The sequence below is a fragment of the Sminthopsis crassicaudata genome, chromosome 4, assembly GCF_048593235.1.
Source record: "Sminthopsis crassicaudata isolate SCR6 chromosome 4, ASM4859323v1, whole genome shotgun sequence".
Taxonomy (NCBI): domain Eukaryota; kingdom Metazoa; phylum Chordata; class Mammalia; order Dasyuromorphia; family Dasyuridae; genus Sminthopsis; species Sminthopsis crassicaudata.
Genome location: NC_133620.1, coordinates 275,639,768 through 275,664,939, shown reverse-complemented (window position 1 = coordinate 275,664,939; position 25,172 = coordinate 275,639,768). Strand labels below are relative to the sequence as shown.

General features: G+C 43.8%; 2 protein-coding genes across 8 annotated transcripts; one reads left to right on the top strand and one right to left on the bottom strand.

Annotated features, from left to right (window-relative positions):
- Positions 1–1,440: 1,440 nt before the first annotated feature.
- On the bottom strand, positions 1,441–13,197 carry GTPBP2 (GTP binding protein 2). 6 transcript variants are annotated; one of them, XM_074310812.1, is made up of 13 exons: positions 13,051–13,197; positions 12,583–12,707; positions 7,317–7,343; positions 6,856–7,040; positions 6,376–6,484; positions 5,996–6,193; positions 5,642–5,816; positions 4,856–5,075; positions 4,245–4,380; positions 4,038–4,096; positions 3,147–3,318; positions 1,892–2,056; positions 1,441–1,675 (listed from the first exon to the last, which is right to left on the bottom strand). In XM_074310812.1, exons 2-13 carry the CDS (start codon positions 12,664–12,666, stop codon positions 1,499–1,501), a joined length of 1,707 nt encoding a protein of 568 aa, XP_074166913.1. In that variant the 5' UTR covers positions 12,667–12,707; positions 13,051–13,197; the 3' UTR covers positions 1,441–1,498. The 6 variants fall into 6 exon arrangements, with proteins under 6 accessions (XP_074166913.1, XP_074166916.1, XP_074166914.1 ...); XM_074310815.1 differs by having other exon boundaries at positions 7,306–7,343; positions 13,051–13,179; XM_074310813.1 differs by having other exon boundaries at positions 12,583–12,731; positions 13,051–13,157.
- A 510-nt stretch (positions 13,198–13,707) lies between these two features.
- Positions 13,708–19,993, top strand: MAD2L1BP (MAD2L1 binding protein). Of its 2 annotated transcripts, none has more exons than XM_074310833.1 (3): positions 13,708–13,914; positions 15,754–16,031; positions 18,405–19,993. In XM_074310833.1, exons 1-3 carry the CDS (start codon positions 13,821–13,823, stop codon positions 18,903–18,905), a joined length of 873 nt encoding a protein of 290 aa, XP_074166934.1. In that variant the 5' UTR covers positions 13,708–13,820; the 3' UTR covers positions 18,906–19,993. The 2 variants fall into 2 exon arrangements, with proteins under 2 accessions (XP_074166934.1, XP_074166935.1); XM_074310834.1 differs by having other exon boundaries at positions 13,884–13,921.
- Positions 19,994–25,172: the final 5,179 nt, after the last annotated feature.

Genomic DNA, 25,172 nt, shown 5'->3' with positions numbered 1-25,172 from the left:
ATTTCAAGAATTTTAGATAATTAATTTCAAGAATTTCTCCTTGGCATGGATTTCAGGGTCATAAGGGACTGTTTAATATCTTTGAGGTTACTGGAGAAGAGGCAAATGTTTGAGAATGAAGAATAACTGCCTGTTTCAGCTTTCATTTTCTATTCATTTATTACCTCTGCTTCTTGGCTGAGCCAAACCAATTACAACATATAAAACACTTGTTAGGCTTGATGGGCAAAGAGGTCCCACTAAGAATCCTCCCTTCTCCCCTCAGAATGCATTGAAATTGGGGTTATAGCTCTTTCTTTTTTTCTGGGAAAAAACCGATTCCCCTGGGGAGATGATCCATAACCTAATCATCAGCACAGCTCATTCAATAAAACATATTTATTCTGTACAATATATATATATACATATGTATATGTGTATATATAGAGAGATGCAGAGAAATCAAACAACAAATGATCCCTGAGCCCATGGGAACCCAGGACATCAACATGGGGAAGGAGTAAGTCCCTTTGCTAGAGTAGGGGATGTGAACAGTCCTCCATTTTTTTGAGGGGCAGGGAAGGTTACCTGCAACAATGGGCAGGATAGAATCACTGCAAACAAACAAAACAGTGGGTGATGGGGCTTCTTGGAAGCAGGAAGGGTAAAGATTGATAAGGGAGCTAAGAACTCCCAGTACCCAGTCACCCATTTTTATAAAGTAAAATGTGTCTCTGATTCATAACAAAAAAAAAAAACACCAAAAAAAACAATATTCAGAGGGAAAGAGAGGACAATACCATGACTGACATGCAGCTGACCCTTAGTATGTCAAGCCCTGGATCAGCCTAATAAATAGCACCTGTGAGGCTTGGGGGGGATGAGGATGGAGTAATGGAAGTCCCTAAAACAGGGAACAAGAGGAAGCTGGGGATGGACCATTAGGCCCTGGCACAAAGTGTGAGCAGTTAAGTTCATTACTCACATGCCACTCCTTCCCTTTGAACCTTGGGCTCCAGGCAGACAAGGGGACATGTCTTTTGTCCACAGTCAGATGGAATTGGCCTCTATTAAGAAATTTATATAGCCCTGAAGGCTAGAAAATGAGGTTCTTCCTGAGAATCACCCCAAGCTGCAACAGTTTCTAAGAAGCCCAGATCATACTGGGAGATTAGCCCCAGTCCAAAATCACTGAAAGGGTATGGCTGAAAGTGGCCAGAATGGCCTCTTCTAAGGCCCCAGAAAAAGAGCCATGGTTTGGCCAGAGTTGGAGGAGCCAAGCCTGGGGCATGGCCCTAAGCCAATACCCCGAGTTTTCCTGTCTTCTCTCACAGAACTCTCCTTCCCCTAGTCACCCCAAGTTGGGCACCACTGGAGGGGTGCTGGGAGAGGCAACTGGCAGGAAATGCCCCCTCCCCCAGGCTATTAACACACAGAGCTGCCACTGGGGGCAGCGTGGTCTGAAGTCACCTTGTATATTGTAGGGACAGCAATGAAGATGCCCCTTGCCTAGGGTAGTTCAGAAGCCCAGCCTGGCCTGGGCCTCTCCTGCTGCAATAGCCTGCACGTCGGTGACATGGCCGATGCCTTTGGTGACACCCTCCCGGAACAGCAACTTGGCACCCACCTTCAAATACTCTGGGTGTTTCAGGAAGCGGAAGCGCACTACCGCCTTCTCCCCAGTCCGTAGTTTGTCCTACAGGAGATATGTAGTCACTAGTACTGATCAGCTCATCTTGGCCTGGTTGGAGAGATCTGCCCACAGTGAGTACAACTGGAGTTCTGCCCACTCAGGGAATATGGGTCCACAATGGGAAGTAAAAGATTCAAGCCAGGGCCACATCCCTCTCTTTTTGTAAGGTAGAAATCACTCTCCCCCTAAGGAATCAGGGAATAATTGGGCGCCCCTCACCTTGGCGTGGATCTTTTCCACTACAGCCGTCTGCCGCACGTTGCCCACGTGCACAGTCACCTGGAAGCCACGCCGGAAGGTGGTGGCATGGAACAGTAGGACAATCTCTGCCTCGAACACTGAGCAGATAGTGGGGTTCATCTCAGGGCTCACCATTACCATGCCCTGTAGAAGCAGAGGTCACCCAGGTCCAAGTGGGACAGACCCCAAATCATGTTTTCCCACTACTTCAAAAGCCCTGGCATGTTATTTCTCCTTCCCCTTTATGGCTCAACTCAAGATTTTAGTATATCTTATTGCTTAAAACTCACTTGTTATAGGAAGCCTTCCTACCTCCTCCTCATTCTAATCACTTCTTTACTGTCTGCATTTTTAGGGGTGTAATAGGACACTCAGTTTGTACTGTATTAATTCACATTTGTCGAGATCACTTTTCCCTCCAATTCATCCTTCACACCGGATTAATCTCTTAGATTTGGTCATATCCTCTGCTCACAAATCTTCAGTGAGTTCCTATTGCTGCTTCTTGGAATTAAAAGTTCTCCAGAATTTGACACCACCTTACCTTTCCAGGTTGATGTCAAATTATTTCTTTTCATGCATTCTATAATCTAGTCAACCTGAATTTCTCTCTGCCCCCTTGAACATTCCTTGCACACTCCCATCTGTGCTTTTGCTCATATTTCCTATATGTACAGTATCCTTTTCCCTACTTTTCTATCCATCCTTTAAAAGATCTAATCATTTCCTCCTTGAAGTCTTCCCTAATCCCCTGATTGATAACCTTTCTCCATCAGAATTTATATGGCACTTCATTTTGTACCTCATTTATAATATCATATTTTACATTATACTTATCCCTGCTTGAGTCTTAATCCCACTAGATGATAAGCACCATAGAAGGATCTGTATGGTATCATGTCTTACATTATTTTGTAAGACTCCCACCCAGTTCCTAGCTGAATGTTCTGTACACGGTAAATGATTTAATAAATGTTTGTTGGGTATATATATTATTAGTTTTCCTGACCCCTTTTCATTTGTAGAAGACCAGTCTGTGAATCTTCATTGCAGAATTCAGAAGGGCAGAAATGTTTCTTTTGTACCTCTCTGCAGTAATGAATAAGAACAGGGCTTTGCACATCAGCTACCACTGAACACCACTGCCTCTGAAAGTACTTCCCCAAAAGTCCTATCACCATCTATCCCTAAGTTTTGTTTTTTTTTAGTTCCTCTTGTCTTATCACCAACTCACCTTTCGAAGAAGAGCTCGGTCAAAGTCACCAAGGGCCAGTGTAGCTGCCTGACCAGCTCGAAGTACTCGGCAGGCTGACCGATTACGTTGGATGCTGCACACCTTCAGCTCCAGGAAGCGTCCATCATCTGTAGGACCTACCACCAGCTGATCCCCCTCACGACAGATTCCACTGTAGTCCAGAGCAGAAATTGTACAGGGTCAGCTTGGGCCATTTGTCTACTTCCCACAAGGTCCTGGGCTGCCCCTCCCCACCTAAATTTCTTCTAGAGTAGTGCCTTTCTTCTTAGGGGAAGGGACTGGGATTAATTAGGGAAGAACTCTTGATTCAGAGTTGGGGAGCTGCCTTCTCCTGGTTTAGAGCTCCAACTTTAGGGGAAGAGTCTATAGGGAAAAGTCAACTCAAAGCTTAAGAGAATATCATACTGACATTGCCTACAGAATTATCTCACGATCAAGAGTTTGTTGAAACACTAATAGCATGGACCTGAATGGCCTTATCACCCTCTAGACCCTGTGACCTTTAACTCAAAGATAGATCCCAGAAAGGAACTCCTGTCTTCCCTTTTTTAGTTAAGACCAGTTAGATGGAATTCGGATAATTTCCCAGGGCCCAAGCACCCACACCTCATCCCAGTGCTCTATAATAATAATTATCCTAGGGTGTGATTCCCATCAGATAAGAATGCTGTTCCTTTCCACATATAGCATCAGGCTGGTTGTCTCCAGCATTTCTGACAATGAAGTTATAGATTCTTGAAGCAAGTAAGTTCCTTTGGATAAGGTATACTCAGCTTCACAGTAGAGAGGTGGGGATTTACCTCCTTTGGAGTCTGATGCCATCATGTGGAGGGAACCCTCTACCAAAATCTCCCCCAAAAAGGGAGTCACCTGGAAAGTGTCCCTCCAACAACAGTCCCCACCTCTGGCACCGTGTAGATTTCATCCACCTGAGACCAAAGAGGACACCATCAGTGGGTGGCCAAGAAGGCCCAGGAGGTTCCTAAGGCCTCTGGATAGACCTTGAGGGTCAGCTTCAAGGCAAGTGGCTCAAACCAAATTTATCCCATCCTTGCCCAGCCCCAGCCCATCTCCTACCTGGAACTCAGTCAGTTGCTGCATGAGCTCTTCCTGTTCTTTGCTATTGGTGAGTGGTGGTAAGATGTTGAGAAAGACTTTGAGTAGGTCCAGGCTTTCCCCAGACACACTAGACAATGTGAAAATGGGGGTGACACTGTAGGAAAAGACATGGAATAGTCAGGCAAGAAAGATCCTTAGGGTAGAAGGCAGCTGTGAGATTTCATAGGCTGGCCTCAGGACCCCACTAACAAAGAAGCTAAGGTTTTAAGATTTTCTCCTATTGCCATCCTAGCTCCATTGTTAGGACAGTTCTGGGATGGTCCTCTGAAGACCAGAAAAAAAAGCATGTCACTTAAAGTCTTCCCTGGAGTAAAAAGCACATAAAAAGATATCTAAGTACAAGCATCATTTTATTGTTTATGGTCCTGAACCAGGTCATCATAGCTTGACATTGGCCTTGAAGATATTGGTATAATAGAATAAGGATAACTTTGTTACAGTACATTGACTTAAAGAACTTGCTGACTGAATCAAAATAGTTTCTCTTCTAACAAAGATTAGGAGTGAGAAAATGGAAGAGGAGAGATGTTTCTGGCTATCTTCTTTTATGAAATAGGAGGTAAACTTACTTAGGTGACTGGGCAAACTGTTGGGCAGCAGTGACAGCATCATCATCAGAAGTGACCAACAAGGGGAGTTTGTGGCAGCCAGGCTGTTTAAGGACCCTTTCCAGCTGGCGTACTGTCCTTTCCACTGTGGCCTTTGAGCATAGGTCTACCTTGCTGACAACAATGAAGAATGGCACTTTTAGGGCGAGGGCCAGCCCCAGATGCTCCCGTGTAGTACCCGCTACAACAAAGAAAGGGGTAGAAGAATTAGAGAAGGGAGAAAAGGAAATGAAAGAATCAGAAAAGGGAAAGGAACAAGCATTTGTTATAGCATCTACTATGTGCTAAGCACTATATTAAGTGCTCTATAAATATTATCTTATTTATTATCTCACAACAACCCTATGAGGTAGGTACTGTTTTTAGTCTCCATTTTACAATTGAGGAAACTGAGGCAAAGAATAAGTGAAATTACCCAGGATCATACAGCTAAGAAATATCTAAGACCAAATTTAAACCCAGGTTTTCCTGGAAGCATAGGATTACAGGCTAAGAGCTAGAAGGTATCTTAGAATATTGAGCTACTGAATATAATCCCTCATTTTACACATGAAGGAACTGAAGCACAGAGGTCTCAGGTTATTTGCCCTGGGTCATATAGCTAGTGAATGTCTGAAGCTGGACATCAACTCAAGTCTTCCTGATTTCTCTCAATATTGCTTACCTGCCTCCATTTGAACTTTGCTTGGGAAGAGACCCAAGGTAATTAAGAAGTGTGTGGGCCAGGTCACCCCTAAAAGTACTCACCAATGCCAGTATTTGCACTGACTAGAAGCAGGGCACAGTCAGGACAGTAGGAGGTCAGGCCAAAGATGGTTGTGCGTAGGTATTTGTGGTGTCCTGCCAGGTCAATGAAGGTGATCATCTTGGAGCTGCTCTCACAGATCTGCTCTGCCGTCCTGGAGTCACTGTAGTTCACCACCTGGACCAGCCCTCTTATTAGCACCTATTGCTAGCTCACCCTGACCCTTCCTCCTATTTCAAACACCATTTAGATTGAAAGTGCATCTCTTCCTCACCACCTGTCAAATTACTTCTACTACCCTTCCAGTCCTTCCCCAGAGTCTGGTCCCAAATCAAGCTTCCTCTCTTTCTGCATACCTCACCCCTGCTGTTAAAGCCAAGGATCTCAAAGCTGATGCTGGAAGTACGACCAGATTGGATCTCATGCAGATGACGGAAGAGATTGAGCCGGGCCCTGCCCCGCCCATTGTCTAGCTCCCCCTGGGTCAGCACACCTAGAAGAGTTGACTTCCCAGAGTCCACATTGCCAAGGACAGCCACTCGAAGGTCCAAGAACTGTGAAGAAATCAATTCAAGGTCGAGTCCTTTCTCCCCTGCCTTCATTTTTGGGGCATCTTGGGTAACAAGAGGAAGTGAGCTACCCCAAGAAGCTTGGGCAGGGGAAATGATCCCAGGAGAGGGGGGCAACGACACATGTTTGGTCAGGAGGGAAGGCATATGTAAGGGGATGGATTTACCTGCTGGTTGTCAGGGACCTTGCGCACCAACACCTCAGTGATCTTTCGAGGAACATCGCTATCGTAATCCACCTCTCGCTCCCGGAGAACTGTGATGTCTGCCCCCACCCTGTGTACAGCAAGGTCAGTCCCCTACTCCCAGTTCAGTGCATAACCCCATCCCAACTTGACTCAGTGCCACCTGCCTTCCCTTGCCTCTCCAGCCTGGATCAACCAGGTATTCCCTTCTTCAATACTTCTACTCCACTCACTGCTTTCTTCCTCTTTTCATTTCCCATCCATAATCATAACCTCTCCCCTATCTCTCCAAAGGCCCAGAGCAGGGGCCACAAATTTGGGTGCCCCGAAGCAGGCCCCAGAACCTTCATTTCTCCCCATCTCTGGCATTAGCCAAAAGACAGGTGCAAGGAAACCCCACCCTGGGGAAGTGCTATCAGAAAGGTACAGAGGGAAGGAAGGAGAGTGGGGAAGGGAACATACTTCTCAGCCATCCGGTGCAGGGTCTTGAGGGATGCCCGCATCTCCTCATCAGCCAGCCCCACTAATAGCCCATTGTCCTCCACCCCAATCTGATAGACAGCCTCTCCCCGGCCTTCTTGAAGCCGCCATTTCATCTGTGTCACCAAGTGCTCAAAGCGGTATTGGGATGGGTTTACCAGCTTCAACTGGGAAACAGAGGTACAAAAGGTAAAGTTACATATGGACCCTCATTTGCCAAAAGGAAGTCCAGGGCCATCTACCTCCCTATAGATTAGTGGGAGTAAATTTAAGCTGTTCACCACCTAGCCCTACTTCCACCCTGGAAATGAATACAGTCCCTTCTAAGACAATCTTTTCTAAACCCCATTCCCTTAAGAGCTAGGGATTCAGAAGAAACTTGGGGATGGAAACCCACACAAGGTCAGGGGCAATCCTGATTCCCCTACTCACCCAAGACTCACCTTGTACTCAATGTTTCCATCTTCAGCCTGTAAAGAAACATAAGACCTGGCAGTCACTGCATACTGCTCTAACCCCTCCCCCTTTTCTCCTAGACTCCAGCCTAGTTATTCTCTTCAAACAGCAGGAGACCCAGAATGCAGCACCTTGCCAAGGCAGGAGGTAGCTGAGGGACCAGGATAACTCCCTCATCTGGCCCCTCTAGCAGGGAAAGTGGCCCTGCTGGGCCCCAGGGAGTAGTCCACTGACCCAGGGAGAGAGCACAGGAGTTTCTTCCTCCTTTCTGTCATCAATCCCCACCGGAAAAGATATTAAATTGATGTCCCCAGAGGTCAGAGCCTCCGCTACCTTCCTCCGGCTGAACTAACCATCTCTCAGATAGTCAGCACTTCCTGCTCCACCCCCTTGACTGATGTCATGAGAAGTAAGAGGCTGTAAAAAACTTCTGTCAGGGCTAGAAGGTGAACTCAGCACTGTCCATTCTGAACACAAAAGTCCAAACTAAGGAAGGTCAGGTTAGGAAAGGTCTAAGTAAGGGGCATGAATTGAGGCTGAAAGGCACAAAAGTATTCTGAGTGACCCAGAGATCCTTGAGCAGTGCTGGAGGCATTTAGGAAAATTAGCTTAAATCCTAAAGGATTTTAATGCCATCCAAAGTTTTCTTCTTACTTTGAGGAAAGGAGATAGGAAAGAGGGTCCCATCTTCTTGAAAATTTCTTTCTCAAAGGTTTTCACACTTATCCTAGATTCTACTCTGCACTCATTGCATCTTCATCCTACAGACTTTGATGAATCAAGCTCGTTTTCCTTTAGTCCATTTATTTTTGAAAAATAAAATAAAAAGAAGTGCTTATGCCCGCCCAGCCACTCTTCTTTAATCTAGCCCAGGATCTGAGGGCTTAGTCGCCACTCATTCAGTAATTATTAACCTTTATTCCTCAGACTTCTACCACTTCAACCCTCATGGTCTATCCTTATTTCTCAATTAGTTTTCCTCATTATTTAGCAAGCACTCACTGAATTAGCACATACTACAAAAAACAGTATGTATTGAGACAAAATTAGAAAGGTAAAAATTGTAAAATGACACATGTAGGTTTGATGCCCGGAAAAACATTTTAACAACTAGAATTGCCCAGAAATGGAACGGACTACCTGATGGGCTCCCTCTCTTTGGAAGTCTTCTAGAAGAGATTGAAAAACTATGAAGGTTCCTTTAAGAGTTGACATGAATAAAGTCGTAATTGAGGTCCCTTCCAACTCTCAAATTTTGTGATTCTAGAAAAGACCTTTCCCCTTCTGACTTCATATAGCACTTTGGTTTACATCTCTGTAAGTTAGTTATCATGTCTTATTGAGTAATACAGTTATCTATACATTATATCTCCTGTTAGACTAAGTTCCATTAAAAGTACTAGACCTGAAATCATTAAGCTCTAGGTTCAAATCCAATCTCTGACATTTATTAGTTATATGACCATAGATAAACAACTTAACCCCTCTTGAGCTTCAGTCACTTTATCTATAGAGGAATAATGAAACCTCACAGAATTCTGAGGCTAAAATGAAAATGTATGTATAATTCTTTGAAAACTTTCAAGTGCTACACAACTACCAGCTAGAAAGAATTATAATCTCCTTCAAAACCTAGTACACAACAAGAACATAATGCTTACTGAATTGAATCCAGATCTTTCCCCCAGAGATTATAAACTTATAGTCCTTGATGATGAAGGAAGGGGTAAATATAGGGTTTTTTTAAATCTCCCAGACGAAGGATCTTCTTTACCTCAAAATAACCAATTATCCCCAACAAAAAGGCCAACTTAAACAGAGGATTGTCAATACTCACCCTCCCTCTTTTGTACTCAATTCTTTCAGGTCATGGGGAACTAGAGAAACTTGGGGCATACCTATTTTTATTAGGGTTCCCTTTCTTTTCCACATAACCTTTTTTTTTTTTTTTTTTTGAGAGAAAAAGTTATGCCCTTCTCCCCAGGATCACTTAACTCACTTTAGGGAAATGGGTATGTGCCAGGAAGGGGGAAAGTACTTCTCTGATCCTCCTATTGGTCTCCTCCCCAAAAAGATAAATATGCCACTTTCCAGCAACTTGTTCTTTCAGCCTCTCTCTAATCCTCCCCATCCCCCTCAAATCTCAAGGTTATATAGAACAGGATAGGGACATATTCCAACTACTTTTTTCCAGTTTCCTCTCTCCTTGGGTAGAGAGGTATAGGACTTGGAGGAATGTTCCTTTTGTCTTTTTCCAGCCTTACTCCATGGAACAAATTCAGGATTTGGACAGAGGGTTCTTTGACGAAAGTCCCAAAACTAAGTAAAAGAATGTTGGTTGTTTTTTCTGAAAGCCCCCTTTCTAATGGAATACTGCCCCTTCCCTGACATCCTCACATGGCACAAATATAAATTGGAAGAGGGAAAGTGTTTTCTCTGTTTTTCTTCAACCATCCTTCGTAGGATAGGGGCAGTTAGATAAGGTGGGTGGGATGCATTTTCTCTCTCAAATCCTTAACCCAGACAGGTGCAGGATAAAATGTGGGTGGAAGGGTGGGGTATACTTTCTGCTCCTCCCTAAGATTCCAAATTAATTCATAAGGACCAAGAGAGGTTCAGGATTACTGGAATTCTCTTTACCTCTCCTGGAGCTCTATCATGGAGTTAAAGGGGGTGCCCTCTTTACCCCTCTCCCAGCCCACATGTCACAGGAAATGGCAGGTACAGGACGAAGAACTGCCCTACCTGCCCCTCTCCTTACTCCCCCAAAAGACAAACAAAGGTCCAGGTTTCTTTCTGCCCTTCCCCATGGAGCAGATCCAGGAAGGAAGCTGGGCTCTAATCCTAAAGGATGCCCCTCCTAGAACAAGGACTGTATGGGAGGTATGTTCTCTACTTTTCCCTAAGCATTCTCCCCATGGGGCAGGGCCCGGAGAGAAAGGGATGCGCTCGGGCCCTTCGGGAGACCCCCATGAGGCAGGTATGCAAAGGGGGAGGCTGTGCTTACAGCTCCCTGGGGGAGGTGCAGGAAGGGGCGCTTCCTTTTGGGATCCCCTCTCATCCGACAGGTGGGGGAGGGGGGCTGTGCTCCGACCTTTGGGAGTTTTCTTGGAACAGGAACAGGAGGGGGATTGTGCTCTCTGGCCTTCCAGGACCCTCGTCCCCGTGGGGCATGTGGGGGACTGAGCTGTCTGACCCTCCAGGATCCATCCACTGGGCAAGTACGGGAGGGGGCTCCGCCTTCTCACCCACCACGGGGCAAACACGTCGGGAGTGTGTGTGTGTCTAGGAACCGCGCTCTCGGACCCCCGGAACAACCCCATTGGGCAGGTAGAGATGGAGGGAGGACGAGCTCCTCTCCCCTCGCCAGGCCCTCTCCTCACCTCAGGGGGTAGATAGGGGGGATTGTTGGCTTTGCCCCCTCGGTTCCTTCCGCTCTTCTTCTTCCCCTTCGGGGCCCCGCCACCGCTGCAGCCGCCTCTCGTCTTGAGGCCGCCGCCGCCGCTGCTGCCGCCGCCGCCGCTGCTGCTGCCGCCGACCGCGCCACCGCCACTGCCCGGGGGACCTCCAGCGGGCCGGCAGCAGCCGCCGAACAGCTCGGACACCCGCGAGTCCATCCGCCGCTGCCCCCCGCCCTTACCCCTGCCCCTCCCCCCCGCCGCCGCGGCCGCCTAGTCCGAGCCTCCGCCACCGCCACCGCCACCACCGCGTAGGGCCGAGCCTGAAGGGAGCGGGGCGGAGCTCTACGTAGGCCCCGCCCCTGGGCAGTCTCTCCCTCCCCCACTCCTCTACCCCCTTTCGGGCGCGTCGGAAGACAGACGCGGGGCACCACGGGATAAGAAGTCCCCACCGTTACTGTCACCCACTGTAAAAAGCATGCTACCATCCTACAACTCCCAGTGGACACCGCAGGCAGAGGAAAATTTGTCTCTGGGCACAAGGCACCAAGGGAATTGTAGTCTCACTTCGGCTATCCCGGGGCTCCGAGAGACTTTTTTCCTTAACCTTCCAAAAGGAGGGCACGACAAGCAATTCTTGAACCTGTCACACACTCACGCACACCAGACACACTTCTGAGTTTTAAGCGAGGGAGTAAGGGTGGAAGGCAGGAGGGGGAAGTTATATTAAAAAGAAGCTTAGTGCTACTGGGTTCTCAAGCACTGCTGAGGTTTCAGGATTTCAGGGTTCCTGAACTAGCCCCGCACCACATCAAGCCTAGGAGCCTTTACCCCGTAGTCTGAGGGTCTAGAGTAAGAGAATTTGAGACATCGATCCTAAATCCTCTTCCGCAGCCCTAACCTGCCTCAGTTTCTCCTTTGTGCCTCCGTCACAGTCATGCCATTGGCGTGAGTCAAGGAACCCCGGGCTTGTGGGCGTGTGGGCGAATGCGGTTAAGTTAATTATGATTGTTATTGTTGTGATGACTTAGCCGCCTTTACACGGTAGCCACACATCTCAATAGCCTCCTCCCCCAATCCTCCAAGATGACTTCTGGTAGTTTTCAACCGCCTGAGGCAGCTTTACACTCCCAGCACGAAGTACTGAAGGCTAATAAACCGACCGGGTCTGCCCCAGAGCTAAAAACACATTGAAGCAGGGAACTCATCCTAACCGGCCCCGCCTTCTCCCCCTCTCCCAAACTAGCTCCCCCTCCTCTTTGTTTTGAAGCCGAGCCAATCAGGAAAGATATAACGTAGGTTTATTTCCAAACACCAGACTTATGGGAGGGTTTAGGTACCTCCGAGAGGAGGAGCTGAGGCCCTAGTTGCATCAGATGCAGGAAGACTGGGGGGGGAAGGGTGGAGTAGGGAGCACTAGGAGAAGGAGGAGGAGGAGGAGGAGGGAACTTGACTCTAATAGAAACTTGGCCTAGAGCCTGAAGGATTTTTGACTTTTGACTTAATAGCCAGTCAGCACTTAACGCGATCCCCAGTCTCCGAGGTCCAGTTGCCAGCACTTGCACAAACATCCAGCAGCGGAACTAATGAATGAGTTACCAGGAAGGCAGAGTGATCAAGTAGTTAGTTCAATGGTCAGCTCGGAGTCAGGACGCAAAGTATCTCTCTATTCCTGGACCCTTGCACTGACTCACAAAGCATCCACTCCTTCCCCAGGCACAAACAGTGGGTACATAATAAACAAACCAAAAAACTGTCTTGTCTGTATGACATTGATTGAATCTTTCTCTGAGCTTCTATGAACATGTTCTTCTCCAAGAGTTAGTTTCTCTACAAGCTAGAGGCAGTGACTTACCTCTGGTGTTGCTCTCTGGGGCTCTGAGGGGGAGCTGGAGGATCCCACAGCAGAAAGCAAGGAGTGTGGTGGACTGTGGGTCATCGTTCCCCTCTCTCCCCTCCCCTCCTCCTAGGCTCCGTGGGCTAGTTGGGGTGGAAGAATGAAATCTGTAAAGCAAAACGGACCACCCCACACCAGCTGACTTCAACCAAGTGGGATCTCCTCAGTCTCAGTTCCAGGAATCCCTCAAGAGGGTCTTTTCCTCCTTTTGTTTCTTGGGTTCAGAGGAGTTGGAGGAAACAAGGACTCTTTCTGATGGAATTATTACGGGGACTGAGCCGGACAAACTTGCTGAGGAAGGCAAGCAGAAGGATGAAGGATGGGTTTTGGAAGGAGGGAGGTTCCTTTGTCCCCTTAGTGCCCCCAGTCCACCACATGGATAAGCTGATAGCCACCCTGCTGCACTCGCCTGATAACCCGACTCACTCTGCCCCATGGGTACTTGAACAGCCTTCCCTCCCCTCATCCTCTCGTCCTTCTAAACGGGGATCTTCTAGAGGTAGGAGAGGGGGTTTCGGTGGTCAACGCTCCGGCCTCCTCTCCACCTGCCCGACTGGAGAGATAAGGCTGGACAGACAGGTGGGGCAACATAGGTCACCATGGTGTCAGAGGAGGGAGTGGGGAGACCAAAGGGCGTGTCTGGGGAGGGGACGGGTGCAGCGGGCAAGCTCCCTAGGGACGGAAGGCTGGTCCAGACTGGGAGCTGCAGGGGGGTAAGCTATGGGGGAAGGGTACGTAAGGGCACGTCTGGGGCAGCAGTGGGAAGAGCACTGGATTTGGAGTCAGAAACACTATTCGTCGCGAGTTCGAACATGACCTCAGTCACTAGCTGTGAATCTAGGCAAGACTTTTTCCCCGTTTGTCTCCGTTTTTTCACGAGTAAAATGAGCGCGAGAAGGAAATGGCAAATCACTTCAGAATCTTTCCAAGAAAAGCCCAAGTAGGAGCTCGGAGAATAGAATATGGCAGCAACTATTTCAACAGCAAAAGGCCAAAGACTGGTTTCCCAAGGAGGAAGCAACATAAAAGTGGAGTGTCCCTAAAGAGCACAGGGACGCGCATTAGTCTGGGAAGTTAATTAGCGTAATACGAAAGAAGGCGGAGCTACGCAAGGAATTCCCTTGCATCCACACCTACTTAGCACAGCCACCTTTCTTCGTTCCTTTCCGAGCCGGAAGCGGAAGTAGTAGCTTCCCATGGTGCCCCGCGAGGAGGGATTCATTCAAACTGGCCGGCGGAGAGAGGAGGTTGTGATGGCGGAGCCGAGGCCGGAAGTAGCGGCGGTCGATGGTAAAGGGTGGGATACGCGGCTCCTTGGGGCTACTGTGGGCCAGGCTGTTGCCCCTTGACCCTTCTCAGCCCCACTAATTCGTTCTTGGGTCTGTGGGATCAGTCCCCTCTCTGGGAGGTGACCAATCGCACGCCTCCCCCCTCCCCCGCCGTGTCTATCGCTCCTAGTATCCAGCTTTTCCCTCAATCCTCCCACCCTCTCTCCTACTCTCCTCCTTAATCATTCGTGCAGTTACTGAGCTGCCACTTTGTGTCAAGCACTTGACCACTCTCCCAGATCCATCTCGCCTCTCCCCTCAATCAAGTCAATTTCTAAGCCCCTCCTGGGGTCCAAGCTCTATTCTAGGTCAGAACCAGGGCTAGAGTAAGACAAAAGCAATCCAGGCCCTTCCTTCTAGGAGCCTCCCTTGTCCTGGACTTCCCTTCTGACTTCTCTTCCTGAATGCTCCCCAAGCCAGGGACAACATCCAGCTTTCTGCAGTGTCCCCCCGTGCCCAGAACGCCTCTTCCCCCACCTCTAGCCTCTCAAACCCTTTTGTTTCTGTTCTCTCTCCAGTCACTACGTTCTATTTTAATTAATGTAATTGACACCTAGCTGGTCTTGTAGCTAAGCTTATGAGGTGGGTCTTCCCTCCTCCATTGTTTTCTTAACGATAATAGCTATATGTAAATATATGTCTATAGTATATAGAGATAACATGTATACTACATAGGCATACATAGTGCATATAGAAAGAGCACATATACTATGACCATCTATGTATGACTGCATATATTTACATGTAAATTGTACATATACATACATAGTGTGTGTGTATATATATAGTGATTTAGTCGTTACTACTTGACTTTGTAACTACTTTTGGGAATTTTCTTGAAAGATCCTTGTCCAGCTCATTTTACTGATTAGAAAACTGAGGCAAGCAGAATGCCCAGGGTTGCACAGTATATTTCTGAGACCAGGTTTAGTCTTCCTGACTCCAGACCCTCCCTATATATACACACACACACACACATAAGTGTGTGCATTTGTGTCTGTAGGTGTATGTGTATGTATATATGTATGGATATGTACATATATATGAAATAAATGATGTTTTAAAGTTTGTGAAGATAAATGGTATCTTTTGAGCCTTTTGTTAGGCCACAGTCTCCTTGAACTCTTCTACCTCATTTTCCCTGAATTATATCTCCATTGTCCTGAGTCAGCATGTCCCACTCCCTTCCCCCCCATCTCTTTTCCTGTCCATTAGAGCTGAACTACCCCCTCTAAACATTCCAAAAGATACGACTATCTTGGATACCTCATTGACATCTTCTGTTTATTCAGGCATCCTGACTTTGGCTTCTAGTAAGAATTTATAGTTTCCCCCCATCCTGCTAGAACCCAATTTATGGTCCTGAGACTTCTAGATCTTTTCTTCCTGCCTTTGTTTCTCTTCTTACTAGAGGCCTATAAAAAAAATAACCTGGAATTCTCACATTCACCACTGGACACTTTGAGACAAGAGCCCTGTCCAGTCGACCAATTAAACTCTCCAATAAATAAAATATAAAAACTCTTTAATCTCTATCTTGCCTCAGTTTCTCCAGCATTACACTTTTACCTACATATTCTTATCTTACATCAGAGGCTGTATTCTTTCCTTCCAGATCCAGGGGATGGGGGTTATGTCAGGGTTTGGTCTGGTAGATTAGACTCTATAGATTATACACTACAGGACCTGAGCCATTAATTTGGCAATTCATGAGCTAGGTACAGGGAAATTTCAGTTAATGAAAACAAAAATAAAGATGATTATTAAATTTGACTTTTTTCTTTTGCATCCTATTATTTAGCCCAACTTTCAGAGTTGGAAAAGATAGAGGATTCAGAAGGATCTTGTGCCTCCCAGACAGAACTACTTGAGTCTGCCTCAGCCCATGGCCCTTCCAGCAATCCAGAACATCTCTGTCCTGGAGACTCCATGGTCCCTGTGGTGTTTCCAGGACCTGTGAGCTCAGAAGGTTGCTGCAGATTTGCCTGTGAGCTCCTAAAGCACATCATGTACCAAAGGCAGCAGCTGCCACTTCCCTATGACCAGCTCATCGTCTTCTACTCGAAACCTTCTCCCCAGGTGAGCTTGGGCTTTGTTCTGGGGTAAGTTGGGAAGAAGGGAATTAGGAAAAAAAAGGCTAAATAACCTAAATAGCCCCTGTTTCAGTGTTAGCATTAGTCGTGTCCCTCCTTCCCATATTTGACTTAGCATAGAAAAAACATCCAGTCTGTTTTCACTAAAAGCCTTTGAGTTGAGGCTAAGTCTGTATTCCATTCTGTTCAGGAATGAGTTAGTCCACTTAACTGGCCACTCAGGTGCCCTTTGCCTCTTTCAGGCTAGTTGCCTCCATTTCTTTGATTCATACCACCTTAGAGACTTTTGATCCCATGACTCTACTGAAATTGCTCCTGACAAGGTTGCCCATCATTTCATGTTGAATCCAAATTCTGTGGGAGCATCACTTCTCAAACTGTACAGTGCTATGGAGATACGAATAAGAGAAGAGGCAGTGTGGTGTAGTGGCTAAAGAGCTGGCTTTGGAGTCTAATAGATCTGGATTCAATTCCTGTCTCTGACATGTGTGACTTTAGCTAAGTCCCATAACTTCTTAGTGATCTAGGCCATTCTCTAAAATTCTGAAATGCTGAAAAGGTACTGCCCATCTGCACTGGAAATAGAGTTCCATTATTGGGAGTTCCCTATTTCAGTGCAATCACAGGTCCTATTATATATATTAATTTGGCACTTGACAGGTTGAGAAGTGCTTCCAAAGACATCTCCTCCTCAAGTTTTTGTAATGGGCCCTATAGAATATACCACGCAGAATAATTTTTAAATAGGGCTGTGATTTTATTAATGGGGGGTGCTATGTTTCCATTTTATTATTTTTTAATTTAGTATTTTATTTTCCCCCAGTTACATATAAAAACAATTTTTAACATAAGTTTTTAAAACTTTGAGTTCCAAATTTTCTGCTGTCCTTACTTCCTGTCATTGAGAAAGCAAGTAATTTGACATAGGTTATATATGTGTAGAAATGCAAAATCAAAAAAACCCTCAAGAAAATCAAGTTTTAAAAAAAGTATGCTTCAGACACCATCAGTTCTTTCTCTAGGATCGGTGGCATTTTCCTTCATAAGTCTTACTTCAGAATTGTCTTGGGTCATTGTATTCCTGAGAATATTTAAATATTTAAAAGTTGATCATCATATGATAATTCTGTTATTTCACTTTGTATCAGTCCAGATTTTTCAGAGAGAATCCTCGTCATTTCTTATAGTGCAATAGTATTCCATCATAATCACATACCACAATTTTTTCAGCCATTCCAGTTGATGGACATCCCCTCTATTTCCAATTCTTTACCTCCAGAAAAGAATTGCTAAAAATATTTTTCTCTATATAGGTCCTTTTCCTTTTTTTGTTTTTTTGTTTTTTTTGTTTTTATCTTTTTTGGGATGTAGACCTAGAAGTATATATCTTAAGTTGATATATATATATATATATATATATATATATATATATATATATATATATATATATGTCAATATCAGTATCACTTGACTGGTTTGTCAGTTATAAACTAGCTAACAGGAGAGGCATAGGGGTGTAGAAAGAGCACCAGAAGAGTGATGACTGATTCCAGTGACTTGACTTATGACTTGATCTCTCTGCCTCACATTATCTTCTCTTATGATAAAGTCGTTGGTTAGAAAGTAGCCACCCTGAGTATTTCTTTGCTGATTGGAGTTTATTGAAGGAATGGCCTTAGTATAGAGTCACCACATGTATTGAGGTATTTTGTGCTTTCTGATGATAACCTTGAATAGAGCCTTGCATATTTTGAATTATGGTTGTTCATGGTTAAAGTTTTGGTGTGTCAGTGCTAGGCACTGCCTTAGCAAATGCCCAGAATTAGAATTACTATAGTCATGTGCTGTACAATAAGCCCCCGCAACAATTGAAGAAAGATAGCAGAGATAATCTGAATTTAGAGTAGATGTTGGAATTGGTAGGGCTTTTGAGTACTGAGAAGCTATTTATGAATGGGCAATTTCTTTATAATGTTACAAATCAGAGAGGTTTGAGATATGTTGATTGTCCCTTAACAAGGAAAAATAGGTTGCAGTGAAAAGAATGCTTGATTTAGAGAAAGAAGACATGAGTTCAAATCCTGGCTCTGTTATTTACTAGCTATGGAATCTTGCACCACTCACTTCACCACTTTGGCATTCAGTTAATTTCTATAAACAATAAGAAGTTTGTTTTTACACTTCATAGCACTTCTAGGTCTTTTCCAGCTCCTAAGTCTATGATCTTATAATTCCTAAGTAGTGGGGTAACCTAGCCAAGGGAATAAGTGGTAATAAGATGTGGGAGGGAGAAGGGATAGATTGGAGAGGCCAAGCATAGGTCATTAATGCTCATTCCCTGTCTTTGACCATCCCACAGGCAGAGGACATAGTGAAGAAGAAAGCTGAGAGAAGCTACAAGAAATTCCATCAGGCCTTGGTAGAACTGGAGGGTATCCTGAGCCACCTTGAGAGCCTCTTTGCCAGGACGCTGGTACCACGGGTACTTATCCTTCTTGGAGGCAATGCTTTGTGCCCGAAGGAGTTTTATGAGCTGGACCTGGCTCGTCTGACTCTGGGAAGGATGGGGCAAAGCCTCAGCACTTCTGCTTGCCTGCGCCGTCTCTTCCGTGCTCTCTTCATGGCTGATGCCTTCAGTGAACTGAAGGCTGCTCCAGCCATGGGCACCATTGTCATGGCCCAGGGACATCGTGAGTGTGGTGAGGACTGGTTCCGCCCCAAACTCAATTATCAGGTTCCAAAACGGGGCCACAAGTTGACTGTGACCTTGTCTTGTGGGGGTCCCCCCATCCCAGACTCTACCTGGGATGATTATATCTGGTTCCAGGCACCAGTGACACTCAAAGGCTTTCATGAATGAAAAGGCTTTGTGCTCTTGTGAGCAGCACAGCTGGTTCATCTGTTTCACTGTGGGCCAAGTACCTTGCTTGCTTGACAACTGAACTGTTCTTCAACTGAACTTCTAAGGATTGTATTGTGGAGATACATTGTGATAACTGAACAGCTAAGTCTCTTGCTTATCCCAGGGCTGATTTTCCTGTGGGGTGATGGGTCATTCAATCTATATTAGGGCTGGGAAGGATTGCGGCTTGTGATAGCTTTTGTAGAGATTCCTCTTAACCTTGCTCAGCTGTGGATGGGCCTGAGCTATATGTGCTTGCCTTCCAATGAAATAATGTTGGTGTGTCTGAGCAAGCTTATATATATATAAAAATGAATGTATTCATATTAAATTCTCCTGGATAGCCATTGACTTAAAGGGACTTTCCAGGTTTGAGACTTTAGTGTCTTGTTTTCTTTTGCCTTCTCTGCCCCAGGGGCTCCCAGGCCACTCATATCAACTGCCCCTTTGCCAGGTTGAGACAAATATTGGGCTTCTTCAAGCAGTACCAAATTCAGAGGATATCAGTATAATTGGGCACTAAGTTCAGTTAATAAACATAGATTTGAGGAAGGCCAGAATTCTTCTCTCTACCCAATATGAAGAGTAGACTCCAGATTTTAGGATTCTTGAGCTTTGGATTTAGTACCTTGACTCAAATCTGGAGATAAGTACAAAGAAGTGATTTCTTTTTATGGAAGAGAAAGTTATTGGCCACGTCAGAGAGAAGAAGTGGCAGCATCAGCTAGTGAAATGAGCCTTGCTCTTGGAATCAAGAAACCCTGGATTCTCCTCCTAGCTCCCAGTCTAGTTATTTCATATCTGTAGTTTTACCATCTAAAATAAGAATAATGCTTGTAATTGTGGGGAATGTGTTTTCTGAACCTCAGATAGAGTTATAACGTTGCTATTGTCATCATAATATCACCTTCCTTAAAGTCCTCTGATACAAGATGATGACTGGATATGGTAGGAAAAACATTGAATTGATCAGAGAATCTGGGTTCAAATTCCACTTCTAATGCTAATTGTGCCTGTATGACTTTAAATAAATCATTTCATCTCCCTAGGCCTGTTTCCTCATCTGAAAAAATGAGGTTGGACTGGATCAGGTGTTCTTATCCTAGAGTCTCTTACGTGCTTAAAAAAAAAAAAAAAAAAAAAAAAGGATAACTATTAATGTAACATTTCTTTTGTGGTCCTGTATTTTATATTATGTATTTAAAAGCATCATTTCAGGTATAGTATACCTGGGTTTCACCAGATTGACAAAGCGGGTCTTGTGACACAAAAATGCTAAATGCTTTCTGAGATTCTTTTTTAGTTCTAGATCTGTGATCCTTGGTTCTTAAAGGCTATGGTTAGTACACACATTCTATCAGATCATATATCCTACTGAAAGGTATTTGAGTACAACTATGGATCATGTAGGAGTCACTCAAGATCAGCATATCTGGCAAAAGCCCATCTTCAGTTTGACTATATGGCAATCATCTTTTTTTTTTTTTTTAAACAACATGGTGAGTCTTGAAGACTTATCTATCAAGTTGTAGTGGGTTTGTAGCATGTGATATTGAGAAAGAATTCTCACATCAATTAAATGAAGGATTCTTCACCCTAAAGAAGTATATCAATCATTAGTATCACTATCAGGATAGCAAAAATAAAATTGAGTGACCTTTTTGTTCCCTGAAGATGCTACCTAGCGCTTCTCCCTTTTCCCTTAATACTATTCACTTTCAGATAGACTTGCAGAAAGTTATCATTGGATTCAAAGGTTAGAGTGATCAGGAAACTTACCTATGTGCCTATGATTAGTTTCTTGATTAGAAAGGAGACCAAGAATTAGGCAGCACCCTATGGTGCAACTTACAGAGATATATATCACCAGAGATATATATCACTAAAGGGGATCTTTTCAAGATTTTAAAAAAAGTTCCCCTTTTTTTATGCCATAAAGTTTAGGATACGTGGCCCTCTATTTTTCTCTGTCAAACCATATTGTTAAAGGGTCAGAGTCACTGGTGGAACTAAAGGTTTGGTATAATTTCCAAATCCAGAAGAGTTATAATTTGTAGTCTTTGCCTCAGATGTCAGTCTTGTCTGGTCCAGCTTATTTCTTGACCCCCTAAGTAGCTACACTATGCTATAACCTATTATCCTAATTATATAGTATCATTTTTCCAAATGCCATCTTTTCTTGCAATGTCTGTTTAATTTCCAATTTTGGGGAAATCACATCTAATACTGGTTCTGAAGATGGCTTCTGTACAAGCTGATCTAGCCTAAGAAATTGGTCCAGGAAGAGTCTGGACACTTAATTCACATAAATATGCGGAAGGAAAGTGATATATTTAGTTTTTACTTCTTTACTGCCTCATTTTTGGAAGCTCATGCAAATAGATAGGGGAAGCAAGTATGGTGAGCTGCCTCCCTCCTAAAGAAAGAATTCTGCTGACATACACTGCCTATAATCCCCTTAGTGCCCCTAGGCAACTCTGTAATTGTCAGTTGCAAAAGGGGTGCCAGTCAGTGTTGGAAGAGAATGTTCCTCAATGGGAACTCCCAACACTGAGGAAATCAAAGAGCTGGTTAAAAAAAAAAAAAAAATGTTGATTGATGTGTCATTGGTTTTCTCTGATCTCACAGTATGGCAATTCAAGATAAACTTCTGACTAGCTGTGGGACTTTGTAAGCCACATTCTTAATCTTTCTGTTCTCATTTTCCCTATGTGTAAAATGAAAGGGTGCACTTGAAAGTCTCCATAATTCTTTCCATCCCTAACATTCTGGGATTCTTGACCTTAGTGCTCCCAGCCTGTTTTCAAAGGTAGAAGATAGGCTGGCATTTGTAGTGATCCTTTGACAATTCAAAAGGGTCAGGTGGAGGGAAGGTTTTTGGGGGATCAGGTGAGTGGGAAAGTTTCTGATATGACTTCCTTCATCCATTCAGATCTGTATTTGTGTCTATTTTTTTCTCCTAGCTTGACCTTCCCTAAATTTCTGACTTATTTATTGTTTTCTCTTTCTAGGGTGTTCTGTATAATCAGAAGACTAAAAGTCAAAAGACCTAGATTTGAATCCTGGCTCTGCCACTTTTCCTAATTGTGTGACCTTAGACAAGGCACTTAAGCTCTTAGGACCTCTTTTTGTTGTTATTGTTGAAAAATAAGGGAATTGAACTAGATTTGTAGTTCATAAAGTGTGAGCCAGTGGTCCTTGAGACTACTCTCAAGGCTCTACAAAGTTAAAACCTTTTTCATAATAATACTAAAGTGTTTCTAACGTGGATAATATTGATAGATAGAATACATGTAAATAGACACTCTTGGTGGGGGGGGGGAAGATTGGCTCTTCTCAGTAAGTTTTAAGAATGCAAAAAGATACAAAGATCAAAAAGTCTGAGAATCATTTAGATAATACCTGCCATTTTTTCCATTCTGATACACTATATTGTGTGATTCTGTGACTCTTTCCCGTGTCTTTTCTGGTAAATACTGGGAAAAACCCAATGATGAGAAGAGAATCTGTCGTTCAGTTAATATCCAATTCAGCAAACGTTTGTTAAGCACCTTACTTATGTGAAAGGCACTGTGCTAATTGCTAGGGAAGATACAAACCGAAAAGTAATATATCTCCTGCCCTCAAGGAATTTGCAGTCTAATACATATTATTTTTACTGAACAAATCATTTGTGAAGTGCTTAGTACAATGCTTGGCACACAGTTATTATCATCATTACCTATTGTTTTGAAAATTGGGTGTGTTGACAATGTAGTTGTGACCTTATAACTACTACAAGACTATATATACTATTGCCATTAAATTTATAAATTGTAGTTCCATATTTACAGGCAGCTGGATTTACAGGAACAGTAAAATACCAGACCCTGGAGTCAGAAAGACACATTTTCCTGAGTTCAAATCCAGACTTAAACACTTAAAATTGTATGACCCTGGCCAAGTAACCTAACCTGTAAGCCCTCAATTTCCTTATCTGTAAAATGAACTGGAGAAGGAAATGGCAAACCACTCCAGTATCTTTGTCAAGACCACCCCAAATGGGGTCATGAATAGTTGTACAAAACTGAAATGATTTGTAGCTATGTATTTTTACTGAGGGCACTACCATCCTTTCAGCCATCTTGATTTGCCACCTCTCAAAGTTTAACCTTAAAATCTTCACATCTTTTTTTTTTTTTTTTTTTTTAATTTTCTGAGGCTGGGGTTAAGTGACTTGCCCAGGGTCACACAGCTAGGAAGTGTTAAGTGTCTGAGATCAGATTTGAACTCTGGTCCTCCTGAATTCAGGGCTGGGGCTCTATCCACTGCCCACCTAGCTGCCCCTCTTCACACCTTCTTACTCCCTCAAGGCCTTTAATTGTACTTCTGTAACACCTCTTCAAAATCCATAGAGATACCACATTAGTTCCAGTTTTGGATGATTTCAGTGGTCATCTAATTCATCTGCCCAGTCTGTCTCTAATCCATCCTCCATATCATTTCTAATATCATCTTAAAGCACAAGTCTGACCATGTCATTTGCCTGCTCAGGAATCTTCAATGGCTTTTATTGCCTCTACTACAAAATAACAAACTAGGCTGCTTTGCACTGAGAGTCCTTCAATCTGGCTTCAGGCAGTTTTGAGCTTAGTAGCCATTACCCTCATTATTCTCCATTATCTACCCTCAATAACAGCTAAACTGACCTACCTGCTATTCCCCAGTTCAGTATGGCATCTCCTTTCTTTTGCACAACCTATCCATATCTGAAATGCACTCCTTCACATATGCCTTTAAGGATACTTAATTTCCATTGCTTTGTTCTATTTCATCACCAGTCAAAAATCTCTCCTAAACTTCCCCAGTTACTGTTCTCTCTTTTCTCAAATTGTTTTGTATGTTCTTATCTGTTTACCTGTAGGATTCTCCAGTAGAACCTTAAGTTCCTCATTACCCACCTAATTTACCTAAGTTTTCTCTGCTTGATTTTTGGCTCTTTCTACAAATTGAATCAATCTTTGAAGAAAGAAGGCTTGCTACCAGTTAGGAGGTTCAGAAGGCTATGGATATGCAGAATTGATGGAGATTCCAAAAGAGATACATTGAGCCAGAGGATAGCTTCATTGAAATATGTTTGTAATCACCCCAGTGAAGAGAACAGCAATTCTTTTGAATGGATAAATTTTTGTTTTCTTTCATTGCCCTGTGCCACACCTCAGCGCACTGCAACTTTAAAAACACTATAACTGTAAGCTGCTATTAATGGTATTGTTAATATACAATTCCTACCCTCAAACTCATTCTGGATACATTTTTAAAAATTTTATTTAGAATTTTTTTCCCACAGTATATATGCATGAGTAATTTTTTTTTATAATATTATCCCTTGTATTCATTTTTCCAAATTATCCCCTCCCTCCACGCCCTCCCCCCATGACAGGCAATCCCATACATTTTACATATGTTACAATATAACCTAGATACAATATATGTGTGTAAATACCATTTTCTTGTTGCACATTAAGTATTAGATTCCGAAGGTATAAGTAACCTGGGTAGATAGACAGTAGTGCTAACAATTTACATTCACTTCCCAGTGTTCCTTCTCTGGGTGTAGTTGTTTCTGTCCATCATTGATCAACTGGAAGTGAGTTGGATCTTCTTTATGTTGAAGATATCCACTTCCATCAGAATACATCTTCATACAGCATTGAAGTGTACAGCGATCTTCTGGTTCTGCTCATTTCACTCAGCATCAGTTGATGTAAGTCTCTCCAAGCCTCTCTGTATTCCTCCTGCTGGTCATTTCTTACAGAGCAATAATATTCCATAACCTTCATATACCATAATTTACCCAACCATTCTCCAATTGATGGACATCCATTCATCTCTGGATACATTTTTGAGATAGGGTCTTAAAGGGCACAGTGATCATTTTAATTAGGCTTAAGTGTTTTAATTTTTTCTTTTGTCATCCATAGTGAGTCACAAGGACTGATTGGTTACTTGGGTATGATTTCTTGACTAATAATTGGTTGGTCATGGTCCAGATCAGAGATGTTTTGCTTAATTCCGGCCCCTGGGAGTAATTTTAAACATAAAAGACTTGACATTTTAAAGTTGTGGATTTAATTAGCATCTAGAAATTCAGCCTATCTTATAATTAATTCAGGTATGTTGGTGGTATATTAATAATTTAATTACCAACATATACAGTGCTTTAAGATTTGCAAAGTGCTTACA